The sequence below is a fragment of the Malaclemys terrapin genome, chromosome 2 (genome assembly GCF_027887155.1).
Source record: "Malaclemys terrapin pileata isolate rMalTer1 chromosome 2, rMalTer1.hap1, whole genome shotgun sequence".
Classification (NCBI taxonomy): domain Eukaryota; kingdom Metazoa; phylum Chordata; order Testudines; family Emydidae; genus Malaclemys; species Malaclemys terrapin.
Genome location: NC_071506.1, coordinates 87,994,854 through 88,017,763, shown reverse-complemented (window position 1 = coordinate 88,017,763; position 22,910 = coordinate 87,994,854). Strand labels below are relative to the sequence as shown.

The 22,910-nt window shown below is 41.4% G+C and overlaps 1 protein-coding gene across 6 annotated transcripts in view; it reads left to right on the top strand.

Moving 5' to 3' along the window:
* PPP4R1 (protein phosphatase 4 regulatory subunit 1) overlaps positions 1 to 17,438 on the top strand; it is a 100,376-nt gene extending 82,938 nt beyond the window's left edge. For all 6 annotated transcript variants that reach the window (XM_054018125.1, XM_054018126.1, XM_054018131.1 and 3 more), the window contains 9 exons: positions 1,866 to 2,041; positions 4,554 to 4,649; positions 6,030 to 6,215; positions 10,411 to 10,572; positions 11,054 to 11,154; positions 11,945 to 12,065; positions 12,190 to 12,324; positions 13,857 to 13,998; positions 16,328 to 17,438. In XM_054018125.1, the coding sequence (XP_053874100.1) occupies positions 1,866 to 2,041; positions 4,554 to 4,649; positions 6,030 to 6,215; positions 10,411 to 10,572; positions 11,054 to 11,154; positions 11,945 to 12,065; positions 12,190 to 12,324; positions 13,857 to 13,998; positions 16,328 to 16,491 (1,283 nt within the window). In that variant the 3' untranslated portion in view covers positions 16,492 to 17,438. The remainder of the gene's footprint in view (positions 1 to 1,865; positions 2,042 to 4,553; positions 4,650 to 6,029; positions 6,216 to 10,410; positions 10,573 to 11,053; positions 11,155 to 11,944; positions 12,066 to 12,189; positions 12,325 to 13,856; positions 13,999 to 16,327) is intronic.
* The last annotated feature ends 5,472 nt before the right edge of the window (positions 17,439 to 22,910 follow it).

The window sequence follows — 22,910 nt, the reverse complement described above, 5'->3', positions numbered from 1 at the left end:
CCAGGCTACATAATGACCAAATCCTTACTCATTTGCTCCTGCTGGTCTTACCCCCAGAGATATAAGACAGCAGTTCATGTTTGGCCTTCACATGTGATGTTCCTTACCTGTCCCACACCATTGTGTGTGCCTCAGTTGTCTAGCTGTGTGTTCAGTGTTTAATATTGTGCTGAGTTGTAATTCTGCTTTATGTAAAAGTCAGTCATAATTGTGTTAATAAAAAAAAAAAAAGTTAGGTGTGCCATACAAATTAATCTGTTTTTTGATAAATTCTGGTGGCCTTAGGTGCATAAATTTAGGTGCAAGGATAAATGAGACAATTAACATTCCAAGATGGGAGGTAGAATGAGGCGGATGATAAAAACAGATTCAGTTGTTTAATTTCAGAATGTGTACACAGTATTGGAGAGGCCTTGAAAAAAGGGCGAGTAGAGTTTTAGCTCAAGCAAGTGGGCTTATTTGGATTAGAGAGCCACTTGATCCTTCCCTGGAAGGGAGGAAAGAGGAGAGGAAGAGAGCAGCCCAATCACTGCTGCTTTGACAGGAGCGGAGAAGTGGATGTGGAAGACAAAGTAGAGAAATCCCTGAGCCACTTGCTCTTTTCCAGGAAGGGAAGTTGATAGGCAGAGAGCAGAATGGCAGGTGCTGCTGCTCTTTGAGGAAGGAAAGGAGAGAAGCAGGGAAGCACCAAATAGTAGTGGCTTCACTTCAAGAGAAGGGGAATGAGGAGCCAAGCGGATTTTACGGAGAAGCGTTGCTGGGAGGCCAAGCAGCTCCTGTGTGCCCTGGAGCCCTGCAGTCCTAGAATGGCTGTGCAAAGAAATAGAGGGCCCAGTAGTTTCTTTGGAGTAGGAGTTGTAATTCCCTTCATTTGGAGGAGGAGAGCCCGGAATTCATTAGCAAGATTGGGGAGGTATGAGAGAGAGCAAGCCAGAATTAATTAATTTGTGGCGGGGAAAAGAGTGGCAAGAAGGGCCAGGTGGAGTGAAACCTCAGATTTCATTTTTATCTCTTTTCAGGGTTTGATCAAAATTTTCTAAGTCCTGACTGAGACTTACAATTGTCACTGAATAACCTACTCTCTGTTATGCTGCGTCTGCATTTCCAGAAGAGTTGCTTTGTTCAGAATTAGTTCAGCATAATGGGACCAGTCAACCTTCTAGCAATTTGCGGCGTGGGAGCATCTGAATATGTATTTTCCAGGGCCCCAGACCTACCCTTCTATTCTCATTTGGAAGATTTAGCAATCCTGCTCTCCACTTAGATTTACAGGGATACAGCTAATTGCACTTTTGCAACTCATTCATTTAGTCCCTAAAAATACTTGCCCCCGATCTCATAAATTTAAAAGTACAACTTTTTAAATCAATCAATACAGTTAAAAACTAGAGTCAAACCTATTCCCACCCTTCACTTGCCGTAATCTTTTAACTATAATTGCCAGTAAGCTGTTGTGTATGTTCTGCCTGTTACAGATTGTGCACATCTGTTTATATTACCGAGCCTCAGCATAAGTAGTTTGTCACATTTTTGTAAAAGATACTTCTTTAAAGATACTGTTGCCTCAGCAGCCTCTCGCTCTTGAGTTTCCTGCCTCATAGACAAGATACTCCCTTAGCTCCAGTGCTGTTTTAGCCTTCTGAGGCAATGGCAGCCAACGTGAGACTACATCACCTCCTATCCTCGCTGGTTTCCTCTGTTGCAGGATTTACTAACCATTGATAACTGAGTAGGAAACTTTCAGCTTCTCTCTTTGGCTATTCCATAAATTAAAAATTATTTTTCAAAGGTAGTTGCCATCTGCAATTTTGTTGCTGTGTAACAGTTCTTTCCACTTCCATTAATGTATTTCACTTTGCATACAGCACAAGTGGAGGTGTTGTCTGCTGCACTTCGAGCCTCCAGTTTGGATCTTCAGGAAGAGACAATGGCAGGTGTTGGCAAGGGAATGGACTCTCAAAATGAACTGAGCATCAAAGACCAACTAAATTATAAACTAATTCAGGATGATCCTGTGCCTTTAATTAGCGACGCTGTTGAGGTAAGAGACGTGGCTGTGTTTGGCATACAAACAGTTTGATTCAGAAATACAGGGCTACAGTCAGAGGGAGAGCTGTATTTTGAACTCTTGCAGCAATCATAGCTAAACTGTTCCCACTTCAGGCTGAAATGATGCCAAGTTTTGTTTGCTAATTTTGCAGCTCTGCCTGTTGCATAAAGTAAAGTTTATCCTCACAACGTTCTGTATTTGTACATCTGAATCATTTGAGGACTTGAAGTTAAACCTCAGTCCTGACTAATGGTCACTTTCAACAGACTGTGTTACTATAGTTTGCCGCAGTGAAATAGTCTTACTGGAAACAATGGCCTTCTTAAAATAAGTTAACTGTTCTTTTTTCTGTTTGGAGAGAGAGATGCATTTTGTTTATGGTGGAAACATTTTACTGCAGCAGGCAACACACTTTTCTGACCAGGAGACAATCAGGACTTGAGGCCGTGTTGCAGTGGGCCTCTGGCAATATCTGGACTCTGGAGAATGAGGGCGGGTACTACCACTCAATATCATTTTGAGTTTTTACTTGTGGATCTTCTTCCCATTTTTTCCCCATCCAATCAAACAACAGCATTTAGTTCTGTTCTTCACTATGTGTTGTGGCAGAAATGTTGTGACTACTCCACTCCACTTGGAGGCACAAGTGTGATGGTCTTTGAAACTCCAATGCTATAGAAGAAGAATAAAATCTTGATGCAACCCTCATGGATTGTTGCTTGCCAGTTGGCAATGCAAATAGTTTTGAGATTATATTCTGCTGCCATTAACCTGCTACAGTTGATAGAATTGCTCACTGTGTTGATAAGAAGCTCCTTACATACATTGGGATATGTGTAAAATCTGTTCTTTGTTTTTGTTTTTTTTGTTTGTTTTGTTTCATTTTTTTAAAATTTGGATTGTCTGATGGAAGATGTGCAGATTGCCCTCATTCCAAAATCTTAGCGATATCACCATGACCTAGATATTGACGTACCCTGCAAGCTCTCTTATATTGAAGTTCTTACCTTTTTAAAGTGAAGTTATGTTTTGAAAAGTGCCTAGGTAAGAATGGCACCTCTGTCAAAATAAGAGGAGGGGATCTATCAGGTGTTTTCTGCCCCTTGTCTGAGGTATTGGTGCCCTGATACACCCTGCCTAGGGAAAATCCACTCAGAATTATGTACCAAGAAGACTTAATCCTCCAATGGCGTAAATGGTCAGAAGGGAACACTAACCAATCAGGAGCCAGTAGGCAAGTTAAGAAGGCTTGCCTGCTTCTTCCCAGGGGGAGTGATGTGTGGAGTTCCTCTGTCCTAGCCCCTAATGAGCCTTGCATTGCATCAGCGGCCAGACAGGCTGGGGTTGACACTTCCCCTGTCTGAATGGGCCATCACTAAGACACATTATCTCCTGGTGACTAATTTCTACTCCAAGTCCATAAACCATACTTTCAATATAAATATATACATCTCTCAATGATTATGAATCTTGACAAGTTACAAGCTTTTTGTAGATCCTTAAATGTTACTCTTTATGGGTAAATATCCTATAGGACATATTTGGTGTAGTGAGTTTGTCAGGTCTGAGGTGAGCGATGTTTGCAAAGAGCAAGGGACCCTTTGCCCAGGGGTCTCTGTCTCTCACCCACCTTACACTAATTTAATCAAATACCACATTTCCATAGTTTGCTTATGAAAATGTCATGTGGGACTGTGTCAAAAGCCTTCCTAAAGTCAAGATGTGTCACAACCACTCGGTCAGTAACCTTGTCAAAGGAGGAAGTTAGATTAGTTTGGCATGATTTGTTCTTGACAGATCCATGTGGCGATTCCTTATAACTGTATTATCGTCTAGGTGCTTACAAATTGTTTAATAGTTTTTTCCAGTGTCTTTCCAGGTATCAGGATGACGGGTCTATACTTCCCCGGGTCCTCTTTGTACCCCCTTTTAAAGATAGTTACTATGTTTGCCCTTCTCCAGTCCTCTGGGACCGTACCCATCCTCCATGAGTTCTCAAAGATAACTATTAGTGGTTCTGAGTTGCTCAAGTACTCTAGGATGAATTTCATCAGGTCCTGCTTACTTGAATTCATCTAACTTGTGTAAATATTCTTTATCTTGTTCTTTCCCTATTTTGGTTTGAGTTCCTTCCCCTTTCTTGAGAAAACAACACGTGACAGGAGTTATTGCTTATTGCATTAATGGAAGGCACTCAGATAATACGGTGGTGGGCATGGTGTAAGAATCTGTATAGAACAGAATATGATTTAATTATATCACCTCAAGCCTGGTGAAGCATCTTTATTATTTTGAATCTAAATAAATAAAAGTTGTCCGTTAAGATTTTTATTTTAATTTGGGCTACAGCAAGGATATACTGAAAACAAAAATACATCTCTGGAATCTTGAAGAAAATACCCACAATCTCAGGCAACCTTTCATGGTATTTAAGTTCAGTGTGTGTGTGAGTAATCCTTGAATGTCCCATTTTGTAAGTGACCTTTTTTCCCCCCACATGCAGAACATAGATTCCACTCTCCGCTATATTCATAATGATTCAGACTTGAGCACCAATAGCAGTTTCAGCCCTGAAGAGGAAAGAAAGTCCAAAGTACAGGTAAATGAGAATTCCCTCCCTCCCCCCCCTTGTAATTCTGATTAAATTGAAACTTTGTAGACAGAAGATAATGATGGAAGGTTCACCTTTAGTAGTCCATTGGCCCACTTTGCTGTAGTAATTTTCAGAGGATGTGAAAGCCTCATCAATAGGTCTCTGTATAATCCAGCCTTGAGTACCTGCAGTGACAGTGGTTACATTGGCAGTTTATTCTGTTGTAACTGACCAGGCCAGTCTTTTTTTTTTTTTTTTTTAACGGAGTAGTGTAGCTTTGACAGTAGAGCTGTTAATCAAGACTCCGAAGCTATTTATTTTAATTTTTCCTCTGCCACTGACTTGCTGTGCAGCTTCAATGACTTATTTACAGAGCCAGTTGAAAATTTTCCATTAAAACTGTTTTTCAGGGGAAAACTTTTTTTAATTGAACAGAATTTTTCACAAAAAGTGTGTTGTCCACTGAAAACTCTGACTTTAGCAGAAAAAAACAAATTTAGATTTGTTACCAAATAGAATTATTTTGGCTTAATTTGATGTTAAACTATATCCTCCTGAACAACTGATGGGAGCTGTAGTGTGGGAACCTCATCCACTCATACTTCTTTGTGGGCTGGGTTCTACTCTCCCATGAAGCACTGCGGCAGCTCAGCAAGAGGGGAGAATGTGCTGCATCATGGGAGAAGTAGTTCTAGCCAAGAAGTGCAGCCCATAGGGAAGAATGAGGGCATGAGGCACCCAAATGCCATTCCTATGAGGCACTTTAGCAGCTCAGGCAGGCACAGTTTAATATTGAACTGACCCAAAATGAAACATTTAAAATTAGTTTTCATTTTTTGCCATAAGGTAAAAATTTTCTGCAAGGTGGGAAAACCATGTTCTGACCAGCACTAGTCACTTATTTTTATGTATTTGTTAAACAGGCATAAAGTTTGCCAGTCTCACAGGATATTGAGTCTTTAATGTTTGTAAGAGTGTTGAGCAGTGCTATAGAAGTCCAAGTTAAATTGTTTCTTCTTAAGTTTCAAACAATGCTCCTACTCTGTTTCGGTAGTCTGAAAGTGTTCCACCCATTCATCCTTGTTACTTCAGTCTGGGTATTTACAAGGACTAATCATACCTTCTCAGTTACTGTGTTTCTGTATTAATATTGCTTAAGTAAGCTTAATATTTGCTTAAAATATCAACTTTACACAACTAAAGTTAGTCTGATTTTTATATATGGTACTTTTATGAATTATAATATTTACATTCTTAATCTTTAAGCATTTTTGTCCATTATTATGAGGTGAGAAAAATTCTTTCTCTTAAAATGTAAGCTAGTTTTATATAATAGGTTGTATGGAAATAGTTTGCCACATTTTCAAGTAAAGTCTCTCTCTCTAGGATGTTGTACCTCAAGCCTTGTTGGATCAATATTTATCCATGACCGATCCTTCTCGTGCACAAACGGTTGATACTGAGATTGCTAAACATTGTGCGTATAGCCTGCCAGGTGTGGCACTTACGTTAGGTAGACAGAACTGGCACTGTCTGAAAGACACCTATGAGACACTAGCATCTGATATGCAGGTATGTTAAAGCATTTAAACTCAAGCAGCTTTGAAAACAAATTGTATATACACCTTTATAACTGTGTTTCTATATAATGGGCATTTTTGAATTTATTTTTTTCATATCCTATCACTGGTGTTGGTAATTTAGTAGATGATGCTCTTCCTCTAAGTAATAGTTTGACCAGTGTCCCAGAACAATGCTTGGGCACCATGTTTGTGAGGTGCTCAGATACTACGGTAATGGGGATTATATAAATACCTGGAATAGATGCACAAATGTTGCTGAGCCTGTCACCTTGTGAGTAGATGAGCAACCAGAGGTCTTGATCACTTCCAGTTGCTACAGTTATTGTGGCACTTTTAATGAGAATAGGGTTATCCACTTTGATGCACTGGCCAATTCCCGAAAGTTAGTCATAAAGGATTAAAAGTATTGCAGTATCATTGGTGTGTTAAAAACAAATGTTAAAATATTGGAAATGGCTGTTGCTTTCTTCTCTGTTCCTGTTTGCTGTTAAGGAAGCAGCTTTCAGTGTATGGGCCATTTTATTTTGTAGTAATTTTCCACTCTTGCCTTTCTTTTTCAAAGACACGCTTCCTTTTTTGAGTAGTTATTCTTGATCCACTTCACCCTGATAAATTAATTCACTGATGTACCAGAGTGAAAACTCACTGACATATATTGTTTGTTTATACAATATATTCCCAATTTTCTGAATTGGGGGGGGGGGGAGATTTTATTTGGATAATTGATTGTTTGGATAATCAAGAGGGCTCTATTGTCCGAACCATCGCATCATCCGAATCTCTTCCTTGTCCCCAAAATGAGATGCATGCTACAGAGGGCATATAGTTCATGTATCTCATGATGAGGGACAAGGAAGGGATTCAGATAATGTGGCGCTTTGAAAACAGGATTTTTAATAAACTGGAGAATATTGTATATAGTATCAGTCACATTTCTCAAAGTGCCTAACAGTAAGGTGAAAAAAAATTAGCACACAAGTAATCAGTAAAGAAACTAAAAAAAACCAACAAGAGTTAAAAAATAACATTGCTAACTAAGTTTGCAGTGTGTTTAAAATTACTTTGAGAGTCTGCCACAAGAATAATGAGGGAGAAAACTGCATCAACTAAAATAGGATTAAGTCTGCAAAGATATCATTTGGTAGTTGGAAAGTGCTGGTCAGAGGGGGAAAGTAAGATTAAATAACAATACTTGTTTTTTATATAATTGAAAATACATTATCCGTTTGAACAGTGTGTCGCGTTCCCTCCCTTTCCCCTCCACCCCCAAAATAAGACCACATAGAAACTAAAAGGACCTCTGTGACGGGTTGGATCACAGAAACCCTCTTGGGAGTGGTCACTCGATGTGCAAAGACTACCCCTGCTCCTGTTTTCCCTGCCAGCTCAGGACTCCAGCATCCTGTCTTGCTGAGCCAGACACTCCGTCTGCTCCAACACAGACCCAGGGTCTGAATCACTTGCCCCGAAGCTGCAAGTTTACCTGAAAACAGCTCACAGAAGTATGCTTGTCTTTAGCACTCAGATGCCCAACTCCCCCAATGGGGTCTAAACCCAAATAAATCCGTTTTACCCTGCATAAAACTTATGCAGGGCAAACGGGAGGCAGGCCAGTCCTCGCTTACAGACAACCCCCTAACCTGAAGCAAATACTCACCAGCAACTACACACCACACCACAGAAACACCAACCCAGGAACCTATCCCTGTAGCAAACCTCGTTGCCTACTCTGTCCCCATATCTACTCTGGCAACAGCATCAGAGGACCCAACCACATCAGCCACACCATCAAGGGCTCATTCACCTGCACATCCACTAATGTCATATATGCCATCATGTGCCAGCAATGCCCCTCTGCCATGTACATTGGCCAAACCGGACAGTCCCTCCGCAAAAGAATAAATGGACACAAATCAGACATCAGGAATGGTAACATACACAAGCCAGTAAGTGAACACTTCAATCTCCCTGGTCATTCTATTACAGATTTAAAAGTCACTATCATTGAACAAAAAAACTTCAGAAACAGACTTCAAAGAGAAACAGCAGAACTAAAATTCATTTGCAAATTCAACACCATTAATCTGGGCTTGAATAGGGACTGGGAGTGGCTGGCTCACTACAGAAGCAGCTTTTCCTCTCCTGGAATTGACACCTCCTCATCTATCATTGGGAGTGGACTACATCCACCCTGATTGAATTGGCCCTGTCAACACTGGTTCTCCACTTGTGAAGTAACTCCCTGCTCTCCATGTGTCAGTATATAATGCCTGCATCTGTAACTTTCACTCTATGCATCCGAAGAAGTGAGGTTTTAACTCACGAAAGCTTATGCCCAAATAAATCTGTTAGTCTTTAAGGTGCCACCAGACTCCTTGTTGTTTTTGTAGATACAGACTAACACGGCTACCCCCTGATACTCTATAACACTGATAGATATGCACAGTTGTTTGCTCCCTCAGGTATTAATACATACTCTGAGTAAATTACTAAATAAAAAGTGATTTTATTATATACAGACAGTAGGATTTAAGTGGTTTCAAGTAGTAACAGACAGAACAAAGTAAGTCACCAAGTAAAATAAAATAAAATGCGCAAATCTATGTCTAATCAAACTAAATACAGATAAGTTCTTCACCAGTTCCAGAATGCTCCCTTTTACAGGCTAATCTCCTTTTAGCCTGGGTCCAGCCATCACTCACACCCCCTGTAGTTACTGTCGTTTGTTCCAGTTTCCTTCAAGTATCCTGGGGGGGAGGGGTGGAGAGGCTCCTTCCTTAGCCAGCTGAAGACCCCATAGAGGGGTCTCCCTCGGGTTTAAATAGACTCTCTCTTATGGGTGCAGACCCCCCTCCTTCCTCCTATGCAAAGTCCAGCTCCAAGATGGAGTTCTGGAATCACCTGGGCAAGTCAAATGTCCCTGCATGACTCAGTCTTTACAGGCCGAAGCCATTGTCCACATGAAGAACAGGAGTACTTGTGGCACCTTAGAGACTAACAAATTTATTAGCGCATAAGCTTTCGTGGACATACAGAGCTCTCTGTATGTGTGTGTGTATATATATATATATATATATATCCTCAATATATGTTTCACTCTATATGCATCCGAAGAAGTGGGCTGTCGTCCACGAAAGCTTATGCTCTAATAAATTTGTTAGTCTCTAAGGTGCCACAAGTACTCCTGTTCTTTTTGCGGATACAGACTAACACGGCTGCTACTCTGAAAATTGTCCACATGGTATCTTGCATGTCTCCAGGAAGACTTCTTATGTGGATTGGAGCATTCCAAGATGCATTGTTCCAAGTGTTTCCTGATCAGGTACTTAACCTGGCGAATTCCTTCCTAAAGAAGCTGACTAAATGCCTCACAAAGCTTACTTAGAAATCAAGCCAGCATACAGCCCATATTCTTAACCTCAAGTAGAAAATGATATATATGTACAAATAGGATGAATAGATATAGTAGACCATAACCTTTACGGAGATATATTACATGGCACAGGCAGCACAAAACATATTCCAGTTATGTCATACATACATTTATAAGCACACACAGACACACACACACCCCATAAAGCCTTATAGGGTACACTGTCACAACCTCACACCTCTTAATTGGACCAGTGCTTGTGCCAAGATGTTTCTTGGAACAACATATTTGATACTGTGTATGGGTGTCAGATGTTGGCTTCCCTGTGAGGGAGAATCTCTTGCAACTCTCTGGGATTTACAGTTTCTAATCAAAGTATAGCAGAGTACCTTCTTTCTTCTGCTGCTTTGTAAAGTACAGATTAGAGAAGCTGGAGAGGAACAAGAACTATCAAATTCAATATGCATGAGAAAAGTTTGAAGCAAGAAGAGAACTGCAAAAATGTGGATATTCAACATCATTTTTGTTTTGTTTCTGTTAATTAAGAACACAATAATTTTGTTACTTGTTCAGTCCTGGATATGCAGATGGAACAAATGATCCTTGAACAATCCCATTCGTGTCTTATTTTTCGCTTTTGAATAAAAAATGAGTTCTGTTTCATTGAAAGAAGTGAGTGAATTAAGTGGTTGTACTGAGGATTCCAATATTAATGTTGGACAATATAAGAAAAATAATCCTATTGTTAAAACAAAAACTATTGTTTGGGGATAATTTATTAATAAATGCAATTATTTGTATTTTTTTGCAGTGGAAAGTTCGAAGGACATTAGCATTCTCTATACATGAGCTTGCAGTTATCCTGGGAGACCAACTCACAGCTGGAGACTTGGTTCCAGTCTTCAATGGATTTTTAAAGGACCTAGATGAAGTCAGGATAGGTGTCCTTAAACACTTACATGATTTTCTAAAGGTACATTTCATGTTTATTTCACTTTGGACCATAATATATTATGCCTTCTATCCACTTGTTTTCCCTGCATAGACCTGTGCCCATAGATTTCATCAGTATAATCCTTTACAGTAGTCCAGCCAAATGCCTATATGGTACCAGAGAAGGTATTGCAAAAGCTTTATGAAGCTAATACTTTTCCTTCTCTGAGACAGTTGAAGACATAGCAGTTATTTACCACTTATTCTTCGTTATTATTAATTAAAGTATATACAGCATAAAATGTTGTTAAGACTACCCCATTAAACTTTGCTGACTTTCTTGCAAGTCACAGCAAAATTTTACCCAAAATGTTTTACAAGCATTATACTGTATATTTCAAAGGGTGCTTTTTTAATCCAAGTGGCTGTTTTATGATAGACATTTTGTTCATATTCCATCCATTCACATTAAGTGCTTGCAATCTGCACTGCTCTGATTAAATTTATATTTATTGTTCCAGCTTCTTCATCTTGACAAAAGACGAGAATATCTTTATCAGCTCCAGGAATTCTTAGTGACCGATAACAGCAGGAATTGGCGTTTTCGATATGAGCTGGCAGAGTATGTTGTTCATGAGGTTTTGGTTGGATTTGGATAGTTTTTCTGCTATGTGGATTTTAACGTTTCAATTCATCAATCAATCAATCAAATACACTAGAACTATATTATAGAGGCATTTTGACACGTCTTCATGTGCTCATCTACATGAGCTCACAACTTCTACAACACATACTGCTCATGTCTGTGACACACTAGTAATATCTACTAATAACTTAACTCCTTATAAACTATTTTATAAGTCCCCTTGAATGTAGAATGAAAAAATGAATTGAGCACTTCCACTCAGATTGTCCAAGCAGTAAGTATTTTAGCATGCTGGAGGGGGAGGGAAAGGGAGCACCTTATACTTACTTTGATCAAATCTGCTCTACTCATTTTAATCAGAAAAGCTGTTGATCTAGTTATCTGTACAACCAGCTTGGTCACACTGTAGCTTGCATGTACCTTGTAACATTGTTATTGGTTATACGATCTAATGAGTGCAAACTTTTGTACCTATTAATTTTTTTCTTATCCCAGATTATTTTTGCACACTCTTATTGCTCTCATGTAGCATTAGGGTCATATTTACTGAATAAGTGGCAAATTACAGGGGTGGAATTATTCAGTATTATGAGAGAAAACAATTAAAATGAGAATGAAGAATGGAAAATTGTCTTAGTGTATATGGTTTGGTTTCTGTTATGTTAAAGGGCAGGCAATGTTGTGTAAACTGTAATTTTCAAGGTTAGGGATACCTTTTTCATTTTTGATTTTGTTCTGCTGTGTTATGCTTTGTTCTTTCTTTTAGGCAGCTCATCTTGCTTCTAGATCTATACAGTGCCAGAGATGTTTATGACTATTTGCGCCCTATTGCCCTCAGCCTCTGTGCAGATAAGGTTTCCTCTGTTCGATGGATTTCCTACAAGCTGGTATGAGCTAAGAAATTTTAATGTAAAATAATTTAAATGAATCCAATATCTCAAAGTTCTGAGTCATGGTCGGAAGTTGTTATATTTGTGTGTTTATGTATTGGTAACTTAACGTTTCTTATAGGTTAGTGAAATGGTAAAGAAGCTGCATATGGCTTCAACATCAACTTTTGTGGTAGACCTCATGAACGAACTCGTTGAAAAATTCTGTAGATGCCTGAAGTGGTCCGGTCGGCAAACATTTGTCTTTATCTGCCAGGTAAGAGCTTTTATTTATGTATTTGTTTGGGAGAGGGTGGACAGCTAACTTCCTTAGGGATTCATCTGTATTTTCCTGAATAGTTTGTAGAAATCATTGCCAGAGAATCTTTCCTCTTGACGGGAGAAGATGGGGGAGAAGGGCACAATTCATGGCTTTCTCTGCTCAGCACCGCTCCAGAGAAGACATCAGGAGATGCTGTAGAAACAGGGCTCTTTCTTCCCTACCCAGGAGAGTCACTCTTGCAGTCTAAATTCCCATGTTGCATACCACTGAAGTTCAGTATACAAACTTCATGTGTTCTCCTCAGTATGTTCAGAGAATCAAAGTATGGTGTTGAGTGTAAAACAACAACAAAAGCGACAGTAAAAAACTAGTCTGAATAACACATAGGATACCTGAGTTTGGGAGTAACTTTCAGCCACTTATTCCATGGTCTGGTATGAAGTGAGCACCCTCTAGTGGTGGGTGATACAGTGCTGGCAGCTGCTTACCGTTAACTGAATGATCTGTTCAGGCAGCAAGGGCAAGTAGGTGTCATTGTCCACACACCCAGCTAGCATAAGTTGTTCAGAAGCTGGCAGCAATACCATCAAGAAAAACGAGCTGGCTCTGAGCTGTATTGGAGGAGTAGACCTCAGGTGCAGCTGGAGTGGCCAGTGATGGCAAAGGAGCAGTCTGGGCAGTTGCCCTGCCATGTGGGAAAGGGTTCCCATAGTGTGGCCCAGAAGGGATATCCCCTCCCTGGGGTTTGATCTTATTTAAAAAAAAACTTCTGGCGATTTGCATCTGAGGGCTGTTGGTAGTGTGCCCTTGTTTCCACAGCTCCGTCCTTCCCCTCCCAGCAGCTGAGGAGAGAATTTGTCAGGATCTGTTAGGCAAGTTTCATGGAATTTCATGGGTCCTCTCTGTTGCCCAGTGAATTTTGCCAGGGAAGACTACCACCCGGTTCTTAGTTCTCTACTGTTTTGTGTTTTACTCAACTAAATATTGTGCTTTGTTGTTTGGTAGGGGGAGGATATTTGGATAAGTCTGTGTGTTATGACAACTCTTTAAAATATGGGTTATGGTGCTTGAAATGGGAAAACTGCAGCATAACATAACCCCGTTCTTATCACTGCATCTAATTACAGCAGTCTAAATCAGTAAGAATGTCTAAATTATCTGTAAGATTTAAGGCCAACTTCAGTTACAAAATGCTCCTATTACTGTAAGCAAACATGAAAAGGTTATTTAATTTACTGTAAAGTAACTCACGCTGATTTCTAATGCTCTCTTTTTGAGCCTGAATTTTCTCAGACATGTATTCTGCTTTAGAAGGCCTCACCTCCTACTGGGAAGTACAGTTCCCTGTATCTGTAAAGCATCTTGAGATCTATAGGTGGAAAGTGCTATATGAATGCTAAATATTCTTATATGTTGATTATTATTAAGTTGGTAGGATCCATGAACTGTCATTGTGATCTGTATTTGTTTTTAGCTCCCTCTTTATGGGGAGAAATCTAATGCAGTTGCTTGGTTCTCTTTGACAGACTGTCATTGAAGATGACTGCCTCCCAATGGACCAATTTGCTGTGCAGCTACTGCCTCATTTACTACACTTGGCATCTGATAGGGTTCCAAATGTTAGAGTACTACTTGCAAAAACTTTACGGCAAACCCTTTTAGAGAAAGGTTGGTGGTACTGAAGTTCAGAATGTTTTGTTTAATAGATGATGAATGTCAAAGATAATAGATGATGAATGTAATAGATGATGAATGTCAAAGATAAACTATTGAATGTTTAACATGTCTCCTTTTTGAGTTAGTTTGCTGTAGCCAAGTGGAGAAAATAGCACGAGTGTGAGAAACCACTTATGACATTATACTTCCCTGAACCTTACCCCTAGGGGTGGCAAGGCTTAGCCTGGACTGACCCTCGAGGCCCTGATAGTACCTGCAAGCTCTAGAAGTTATGACAACATCATAACTTCTAGAGCTATTCTGTAATGTTGGAGAAATGGATGGATTCCTTTTTCCCCCTTAGCCCATTTTCCTTGACCGATTTTCCCTAAATGGGCTAGTTTTGGGAAATTAAGGCTATTGGTTAGCCTGCATACTGGTGATTCACTGATGTGATGTAGAACAAATGTGTTGTGTTTGAGTCTAAAAATTGATGTTGTATGTAATAAAGGCTGGGAACTAGAAAAACAGCCTTCACTTCTAACCCTATCTCTTGCCTCTCTGGGAGAGGAGAGGTGGCTAGTGCTGTTCTGTTTTCCTTTTGGGAGTGAGGGGAGAGCCTTTGCGACATTTCAGCAAGGGAACTGCTACTGTCAAACTGTAGACTTCCCTTAGGGAAAGCATCCCCAGTGCTCAGAAAAGCTAGCAATGTTAGGATATTAAAAGAGTGGGGTGGAAAATAATACTGGAAATAGTATGCCATTAGATAAATCAGTGTTATTCTCTCATCTGGAATACTGTGTTCAGCTCTGGTCACCCTCATTTCAAAAATATAGAACAGAAATAAGAACCTCTAGGTGGATGGAAAACATTATTAGAAACATGTAAACATTTTAGTATGTGGAGAGATTGAAATTACTAGGACAGCTTAGTTTAGAGGAGACAAAATAGGACATGTTTCAGAGTAACAGCCGTGTTAGTCTGTATCCGCAAAAAGAAGAACAGGAGTACTTGTGGCACCTTAGAGACTAACAAATTTATTAGAGCATAAGCTTTCGTGGACTACAGCCCACTTCTTCGGATGCATATGCACATCCGAAGAAGTGGGCTGTAGTCCACGAAAGCTTATGCTCTAATAAATTTGTTAGTCTCTAAGGTGCCACAAGTACTCCTGTTCTTCTTTTTTAAAATAGGACATGATAATTATGGAAAATAATTAACAATTCAGGGGAGACCGTTTCAGCATTCCTATTTACCATTTATAAATATAAGAACAAGGAGACATCCAAATAAACTGAAAGGCATTACATTTAAAACTGATCAAAGAAATACTTTTTTTTATACAACACTTTAATTAAGCTGTGGAACTCATGAACTCTTGTAACAGAGAGCCTCGCTGTAGTCAGGAGACATTTACGTGGCTAATATTCATAGATGCTTTATCATTTATTTGTATTATGATAGCACCTAGAGGACCCAGCACGATTGCATAGGCACTGTACAAATGTATAACAGAAACAGTCCCTGTCTCACAGATCTTACAATACAAGTATAAAATGAGAGACAATGGGTAGATTAAATCTAAATTGAATAAAAAATAAAATTAAAAGGTATATTAACTGGTATACTTCTGGGAATAAATCAACCACAAACTGCTGTAGAAAGGGAGGATTTTTTAATACAATTGTATCATATAATTTTTAAAAAACTGTCACATATTGGGGTTTCTTGCATACTGTTTATTCATATTACCATTTGTATTGAGTGGTAGCGTCTGTCAGTAGAATGGCAGTTTATTTGTATTACCTTCCATTGGAAATATAAACACACTGATTTTGGGACTCCTGTTCTTAGCAGGAGTTTTTCCCTTTGCACATGCTGTCTGCCACTTACTACATTGAAGTAATTTAGGGGACTTGTACTCCTACACCACAAGGACGACCATATTATACTTGAGTCGTCATGTATTAATCACCCCAAGTATTTTAAGTTAGTTTGTGGATACATTTAAATGAATATATTATTTGCCTGATTACAAGGATTGGGTGTGACTATAGTTAGAGTAGATATTGCCCTAATATTTCATGTCATGAAGCAATATCTGCCTACAGCATAAGGATTAAATTAAAATATCCAAAAACTTTGATTTGTTAATACAGAATTTCAGTCTCACTAATAGCCTTTCTGTATTAAAACAGAAGCCTCTGTTTGCCCTCGGTGTAGAAGCATGCTTATGCTTTTGAATATAACACTGTAGCATAGTAGCTAGGGTTTGCGCCAAAATATAATATTGTAACTCTTATTTTTCTTATATATCTCTTGTATTCTCCATTATTTACAGAATATTTTCTGAATTCTGCCAATTCTCATCAAGAAGTTGTGGAACAGACAGTTATGGCCCTTCAAATGGATGATGACAATGATGTCAAATATTTTGCAAGCATACACCCTGCCAGTACCAAAATTGCAGATGATGCCATGAGCACTGCTTCATCAACTTATTAAAAGAAGTTCCTGAATGTTACTATAATGTTAATAAAAAACAAACAAAACACAAACTATCCTCAAATGCTCCTAAAATGGATGATTTAGGACAACCTCTTCTGAAGGAGGAGAGATCTCTTGCCGGACTTAATTACGGGTGGATGTTATCTAAACCTGATACCAGGGATTTTAAGAGTCAAGAAAAAGTAAACATTATCTATCTCATCTTGACTTTAGAAAAACATTGCTCAGAGGATTATATTTGCCACTGAAGCCTTAAATCTTCTGTCTTCCTGAACAAATGAAACTTGAATTGGCAGAGCATTTTCATTGTAGGAGGGATGTGATTTCCAGAGACCTGCGTTGTTTCTCCTGAGGAGTTAACTTAGCAAGTTTTTTCCTTAGCAACTGATAGTTCAGATTCTTATAGCCAGAGAGGCAGATTTATATCAAGATGTAAGACCTCCAGTATTAGCTATAAAAGTTTTTATCCATGCAAAGAACCAGATTGTGTGCAGCTGGGCACATCCTTAAGTGTGAATAGTTTTGATGTGTGTAAATGGGGAACAGTAGAGATTTGGATTTCTCTTAAGGGCTCAGTGGTAACACTAAACTAGAATCTGATTTTAATCTTTAAATGCAGCATATTGCTGTACCCGTTAGCAGAAAACTTTGCTGAGTACCTGTGTCCTAATTATTTTCATGCTGGTCATGACCTGAAGGAAATGTATTAGCACATGTACTTTAAGTCAGGTATTTTTAACTTGATCATGATCAGCTCTGAGGTGCAACTTTTTCTTCATATACTGTACATATCTGTGACCACTCTTGGGAGTGCTGCAGTCTTTAATCATGTTGTTTAAAAATGTTGTGATACAAGTTGTTCTCTACTTGTCCAAATAAAATTTATTAATAAGATTGAATACGTTGTGACCTTTTAAAGATATTAAAGAACAAATTTGAAATGACTTCGTTTCCTTCCTTTTCTAGTTCTTGCATGGATTTCTGTAAATATCATTTAAATTTGAATGACTTTTTCCAGAGGGATTTTAATGTAAAACTTAAGATTTATATTTAGAAAAGAAATATACCACAACACAGAGATACAGTAGTCAAGTTAGCTTACAAAAGTACAGAAATACTTTAAAAAAAAAAAAAAAAAAAAAAAAAAAAATGGTGAAATAATTGGGTGAGAAGTTCGTAAGTGAATCTTTATCAAGAATCTCTCTACTCATACTTAGGAGAGCCAAACAGCTCCCATCACCCAAATGCAGAATGACATCTTAGCTGTGGGGAACCTGGACAACCACCTCAACCCAGATTTTTAGGGACCAGGTTGATCATCTAGCTGAATACAGTTTCCAGGGTTGCTAAGAAATCCACTCTACCCTTGCATCTCTTCTATTCCTCTCATAAAAAAAAGTAACTTGAGTGACTGAGGAGATGACATCTTCCCCTCTGTCTTTTATAGGACTTCTGCTTATAGCTCCTCTCTTCCCACCAACCATAGGGGAGACTGAGGTGGGTGACGCTTATTCTTCTGATGTAATAGAAGTAGTTACTGCATCTTCTTAAAAGGTTTCTGCAGAATGCTTGAATTATGGTACCTTATAAATCATATGGCTAATGTCTTGAAAGTTTAACCCCAAAGCAGGGGTGCAGGAACTACAAGTGCTGGAGCTTGAAGCGGTTTCCATCGTATACAGGGTTTACACTTTTTTGTTCAGTGGCTTTCAGCACCCCCACTATAAAAATTGTTCCAATGCACTGAGAGCAGCATGTGCATCATTCCTCCCTATCTTCTTGGGAGATTCTTTTGTTGAAAAGATCTTTCCAGTTCTGGCTTCAGTAAGTAAAATAGTATTAGCTGCATGGCTCTCTCCCAGATTCTAGAATCCTTCTGCTTCCTTGACAGTATAGACATGCATATGACACACAAGAGGCCTGCTGTCTGCTCCTAAGATTGACCTGGAGTAGCTTCAGGTACCAAGTCATCTTCCATTTGTCTTGAAGCTAGTTTCTCCTTAAGATAACCTTGGGAGGAAAATGGAATAAGTATTCATGAGGAATTTTGAAGCAGCAGTCTGCTTATATTTTGAGTCTCTGTGGAATGGACAGTGGCACTCCAGCCAGATTTTCTGTTCATCTTGTCTCATGAATGGACTAGCAGAAGTCTTGTGAAAGTTCCAGATCTCTATTAATTCACTTTGTGATGTTGCACAGGATGATACTGAGCTCTCTGAAAATACTATGAGCTCCTCATTGATGGGCTGAAGCTGTGATCTGGGGACATACAGAGACTGAATTGGTGGAGAATGATGGGGAAAGGTATTCTCCCAAGTTCTGCTCACAGACCAACATCTCCCACTTGAGAAAAATGAGATGCAACCAAGTAGATTATGAACAGGAGTACTTGTGGCACCTTAAGGGTATGTCTACACTACGAGAGTAGTTCGATTTTACTTAAATCGAATTTGTGGAACCGATATTACAAAGTCGAACTTGTGTATCCACACTAAGGACAGTAATTCGACTTTGTGAGTCCACACTAACGGGGCAAGCGTCGACATTGGAAGCGGTGCACTGTGGGCAGCTATCCCACAGTTCCCGCTGCCCATTGGAGTTCTGGGTCGAGCCCTCAATGCCTGCTGGGGCAAAAAATGTGTCGAGGGTGGTTTTGGGTAACTGTCGTCATCCAACCGTCACTCCCACCCTCCCTCCCTGAAAACGCCGTCGGGAAATCAGTTCGCGCACTTTTCTGGTGAGTGACAGCGTGGACGCCACAGCATTGCGAGCATGGAGCCCGCTGCAACCATCGCTGCAGTTATGGCCGTTGTCAACACCTCGCACCTTATCATCCACCTTTTCCAGAGGCAGATGCTGAGAATTTGGGCAAGGAGGCTACGGCACCGCGGTGAGGACATTAAGTCTGAGAGGGGCACAGACCTCTCACAAAGCACAGGACCCCGTGCCGTGAACATCATGGTGGCAATGGGTCATGTTGATGCTGTGGAACGGCAATTCTGGGCCCGGGAAACTAGCATGGACTGGTGGGACCACATAGTGCTGCAGGTCTGGGATGAATCACAGTGGCTGGGAAACTTTCGGATGCGGAAGGGAACTTTCCTGGAACTTTGTGAGTTGCTGTCCCCTGCCCTGAAGCACAAGGACACCCGGATGCGAGCAGCCCTGACTGTCCAGAAGCGAGTGGCTATAGCCCTCTGGAAGCTTGCAACGCCAGACAGCTACTGGTCAGTCGCAAACCACTTTGGCGTGGGCAAATCTACCGTGGGGGTTGCTGTGATGCAAGTAGCCAACGCAATCGTTGAGCTACTGCTGTCAAAGGTAGTGACCCTTGGAAACATCCAGGTCATCATAGATGGCTTCGCCGCGATGGGATTCCCAAACTGCGGTGGGGCTATAGATGGAACTCACATCCCTATCCTGGGACCGGACCACCAGGCTAGCCAGTACATTAACCGAAACGGCTACTTTTCAATGGTGCTGCAAGCACTGGTGGACCATAGGGGACATTTTACAAACATAAACGTCGGATGGCCGGGCAAGGTTCATGACACTCGTGTTTTCAGGAACTCTGGTCTGTTTAGACGGCTGCAGGAAGGTATTTGCTTCCTGGACCACAAAATAACTGTTGGGGATGTGGAGATGCCTATAGTGATCCTCAGGGACCCAGCCTACCCGCTAATGCCCTGGCTCATGAAGCCCTATACAGGCGCCCTGGACACTGAAAAAGAACTCTTCAACTACCGGCTGAGCAAGTGCAGAATGGTGGTGGAGTGTGCTTTTGGACGTCTCAAGAGGAGATGGAGAAGCTTACTGACTCGCTCTGATCTCAGCAAAACCAATATCCCCATTGTTATTGCAGCTTGCTGTGTGCTCCACAATCTCTGTGAGAACAAGGGGGAGACCTTTATGGCGGGGTGGGAGGTTGAGGGGAATAGCCTGGCTGCTGATTACGCCCAGCCAGACAGCCATGCGATTAGAGGAGCACAGCGGGACGCACTGTGCATCCGGGAGTCTTTGAAAGCTAGGTTCCTCAGTGAGCAGGGTAACCTGTGACTATTAAGTTTGTTTAAAGAGAAGCTGAACCTGCCCCCGTTTCTTTACCCAGTTAATGTTGACTATCCTCTCCAGTTACATACCCCGTTCACCCCATTTCCCCCCCTCCAACACACGTTTAAAAATCAAATAAATGGAACTTTGTTAATGAACACCGTTTTCTTTATTACTTTTCGGGACTCTGTGTGGGGGGGCTATGTGACTTTGTGGCGGGGGAGGACGGTTACAGATCCCCTGCTGCATGGCTCTGTGATCCAGGTTAAGGACCGCTGCATAAGATCTCTAACCGCCCTCCCCCACCACAAAGTCACATAGCCCCCCCCCCACACACACACACACACACAGAACATGAAAACCACCTCCCGGACTGACCAGGGTGCCTAGTGACTGCAATGTGTGTGTGACCTTCTGCCCCCGTGTCTGTACCCTGGTAAAGGTGACTGTCCTCTCCAATTACCAACCCCCTTCCCTCCCTTCAAACACACTCTCCTCTAAAAGAACATGACGGAAACAGTAATGAACAGAAACGTATTCTTTATTAGCAACTACACAGTTTGGGGATGACACTGGGACAGCTTGGGTGAGGTGCTTTTGGAGTGAAGGAAAGGATTTATCAAAACTTTGGGAATGACAGCCGTCTGGTACTTGAGCAGTCTGCAGGGGTGGAGTGACAGTTTTCACGCCCCCTGCCGCCCCTCCTTCTTGGGATTTTGGGTGAGGGGGGTATGGGACTTTGTGGCGGGGGAGGGCGGTTAGAGAGAGACTGCAGCGGGGCTCTGTCCTCCTGCCTCCGGTCCTGCAGAACATCCACAAGGCGCCGGAGCGTGTCCGTTTGCTTGGACTAATGAGGGAGCAGTGTTTGAGTCGCCTGCTGGTCTTCCTGCCGCCACCTCTCCTCCCGTTCACTGTGTGATGGCTGGTATTGTGACATGTTCTCCCTCCACTGGGTCTGCTGGGCTGCCTCGGCTCGGGAGCAGCCCATAAGTTCTGAGAACATGTCATCCCGTGTCCTTTCCTTTCTCCGCCTAATCTGCGCCAGCCTCTGGGAGGGGGATGCCGGCCGGGGTAGGTCAGGAGACAGTCGCAGCTGTGGGATGGGAAAAAGGGAGTGAATTCCTCACAAAGATAAATATTTGTGAACAATGAACATAGTCTTTCTCTGTGAACAAGAAACGATTACCTATCACATGCGCACTCAGGACAAGGTCGAATTTTCGGCCTTCACATTCAGTGCCTGCGGTCTTGCAGTGGAGATCACACAAACGGGGCAGGACAGCGGAATTCGGGTAGCAGGCTGACCTGGTAAGCCGTAGACTTTTGGCTGCTTAAAACTTAAATTATAGAAATGCCCTCCTTTCACATTCAAAGCAATGCTCCTAGCGTTGGCCAGTTCCTGCTGCCGGCAATCCGGCAAGCATGAACTCTGCCCGTTACACCCCCTTGCGGTTGTCCCCGGGAAAGATCACTGTATGCTGCCCCTCTCCTGTCTCCACCGCGTGGCTGTAAACCGCCGGTGAGAGTTCTGTAAAGGAGCAGGCAAGCAGTCCCAATACTAACATTGCCCTAATTCAAAGCAGGTCACCATGAGCGACATCACTCTGCTGAGGATTTCTGAAACAGAGAAAGACCGCATGCTGCGTGAAAGCCAGCAAAAACCAGGGCCATATGCCGCCATGCTGTGCAAGGCAATGATCCCAGAGTACTTGATAGCCTGGCGCGGAAAACTTTCCTACCACGGAGGACACAATAAGGCCACTCTCCCCAGGAACCTCATGCAAAGGCTTTCCAATTACCTCCAGGACAGCTTCATGGAGATGTCCCATGAGGATTTCAGCTCTATCCCCGGACATATAGACCTTCTTTTCCAGTAGCTGCACTGGCAAGGACTAAAAATTAGAGCACCTAGGACAAAGTAATCATGATAAGCCGGACATTGTTAGATTCTTTTGCAGTAGTTGCACTGCCAAGGACTACAACATTAAGCGCCTAGGGCAAACTAATCATGAAAAACCCATTGTTAATGTTCCTGTTCTGTTCAAAATAAATGTTTACATGTTTAACACACTTACCGACTGATCCTTCCCCTGATTCAGGGTCTGGGTTAACGCATGGGGAGGGTTGGTAGGGGATCTCTATGAGGGTGATGAAGAGATCCTGGCTGTCGGGGAAATCAGCGTTGTAAGCGCTGTCGACTGCCTCGTCCTCCTCATCTCCTTCCTCATCTTCCCCGTCCGCTAACATCTCCGAGGAAGCGGCCGTCGACAATATCCCATCCTCAGAGTCTACGGTCAGTGGTGGGGTAATGGTGGTGGCCGCACCTAGAATTGAATGCAGTGCCTCATAGAAACGGCATGTCTGGG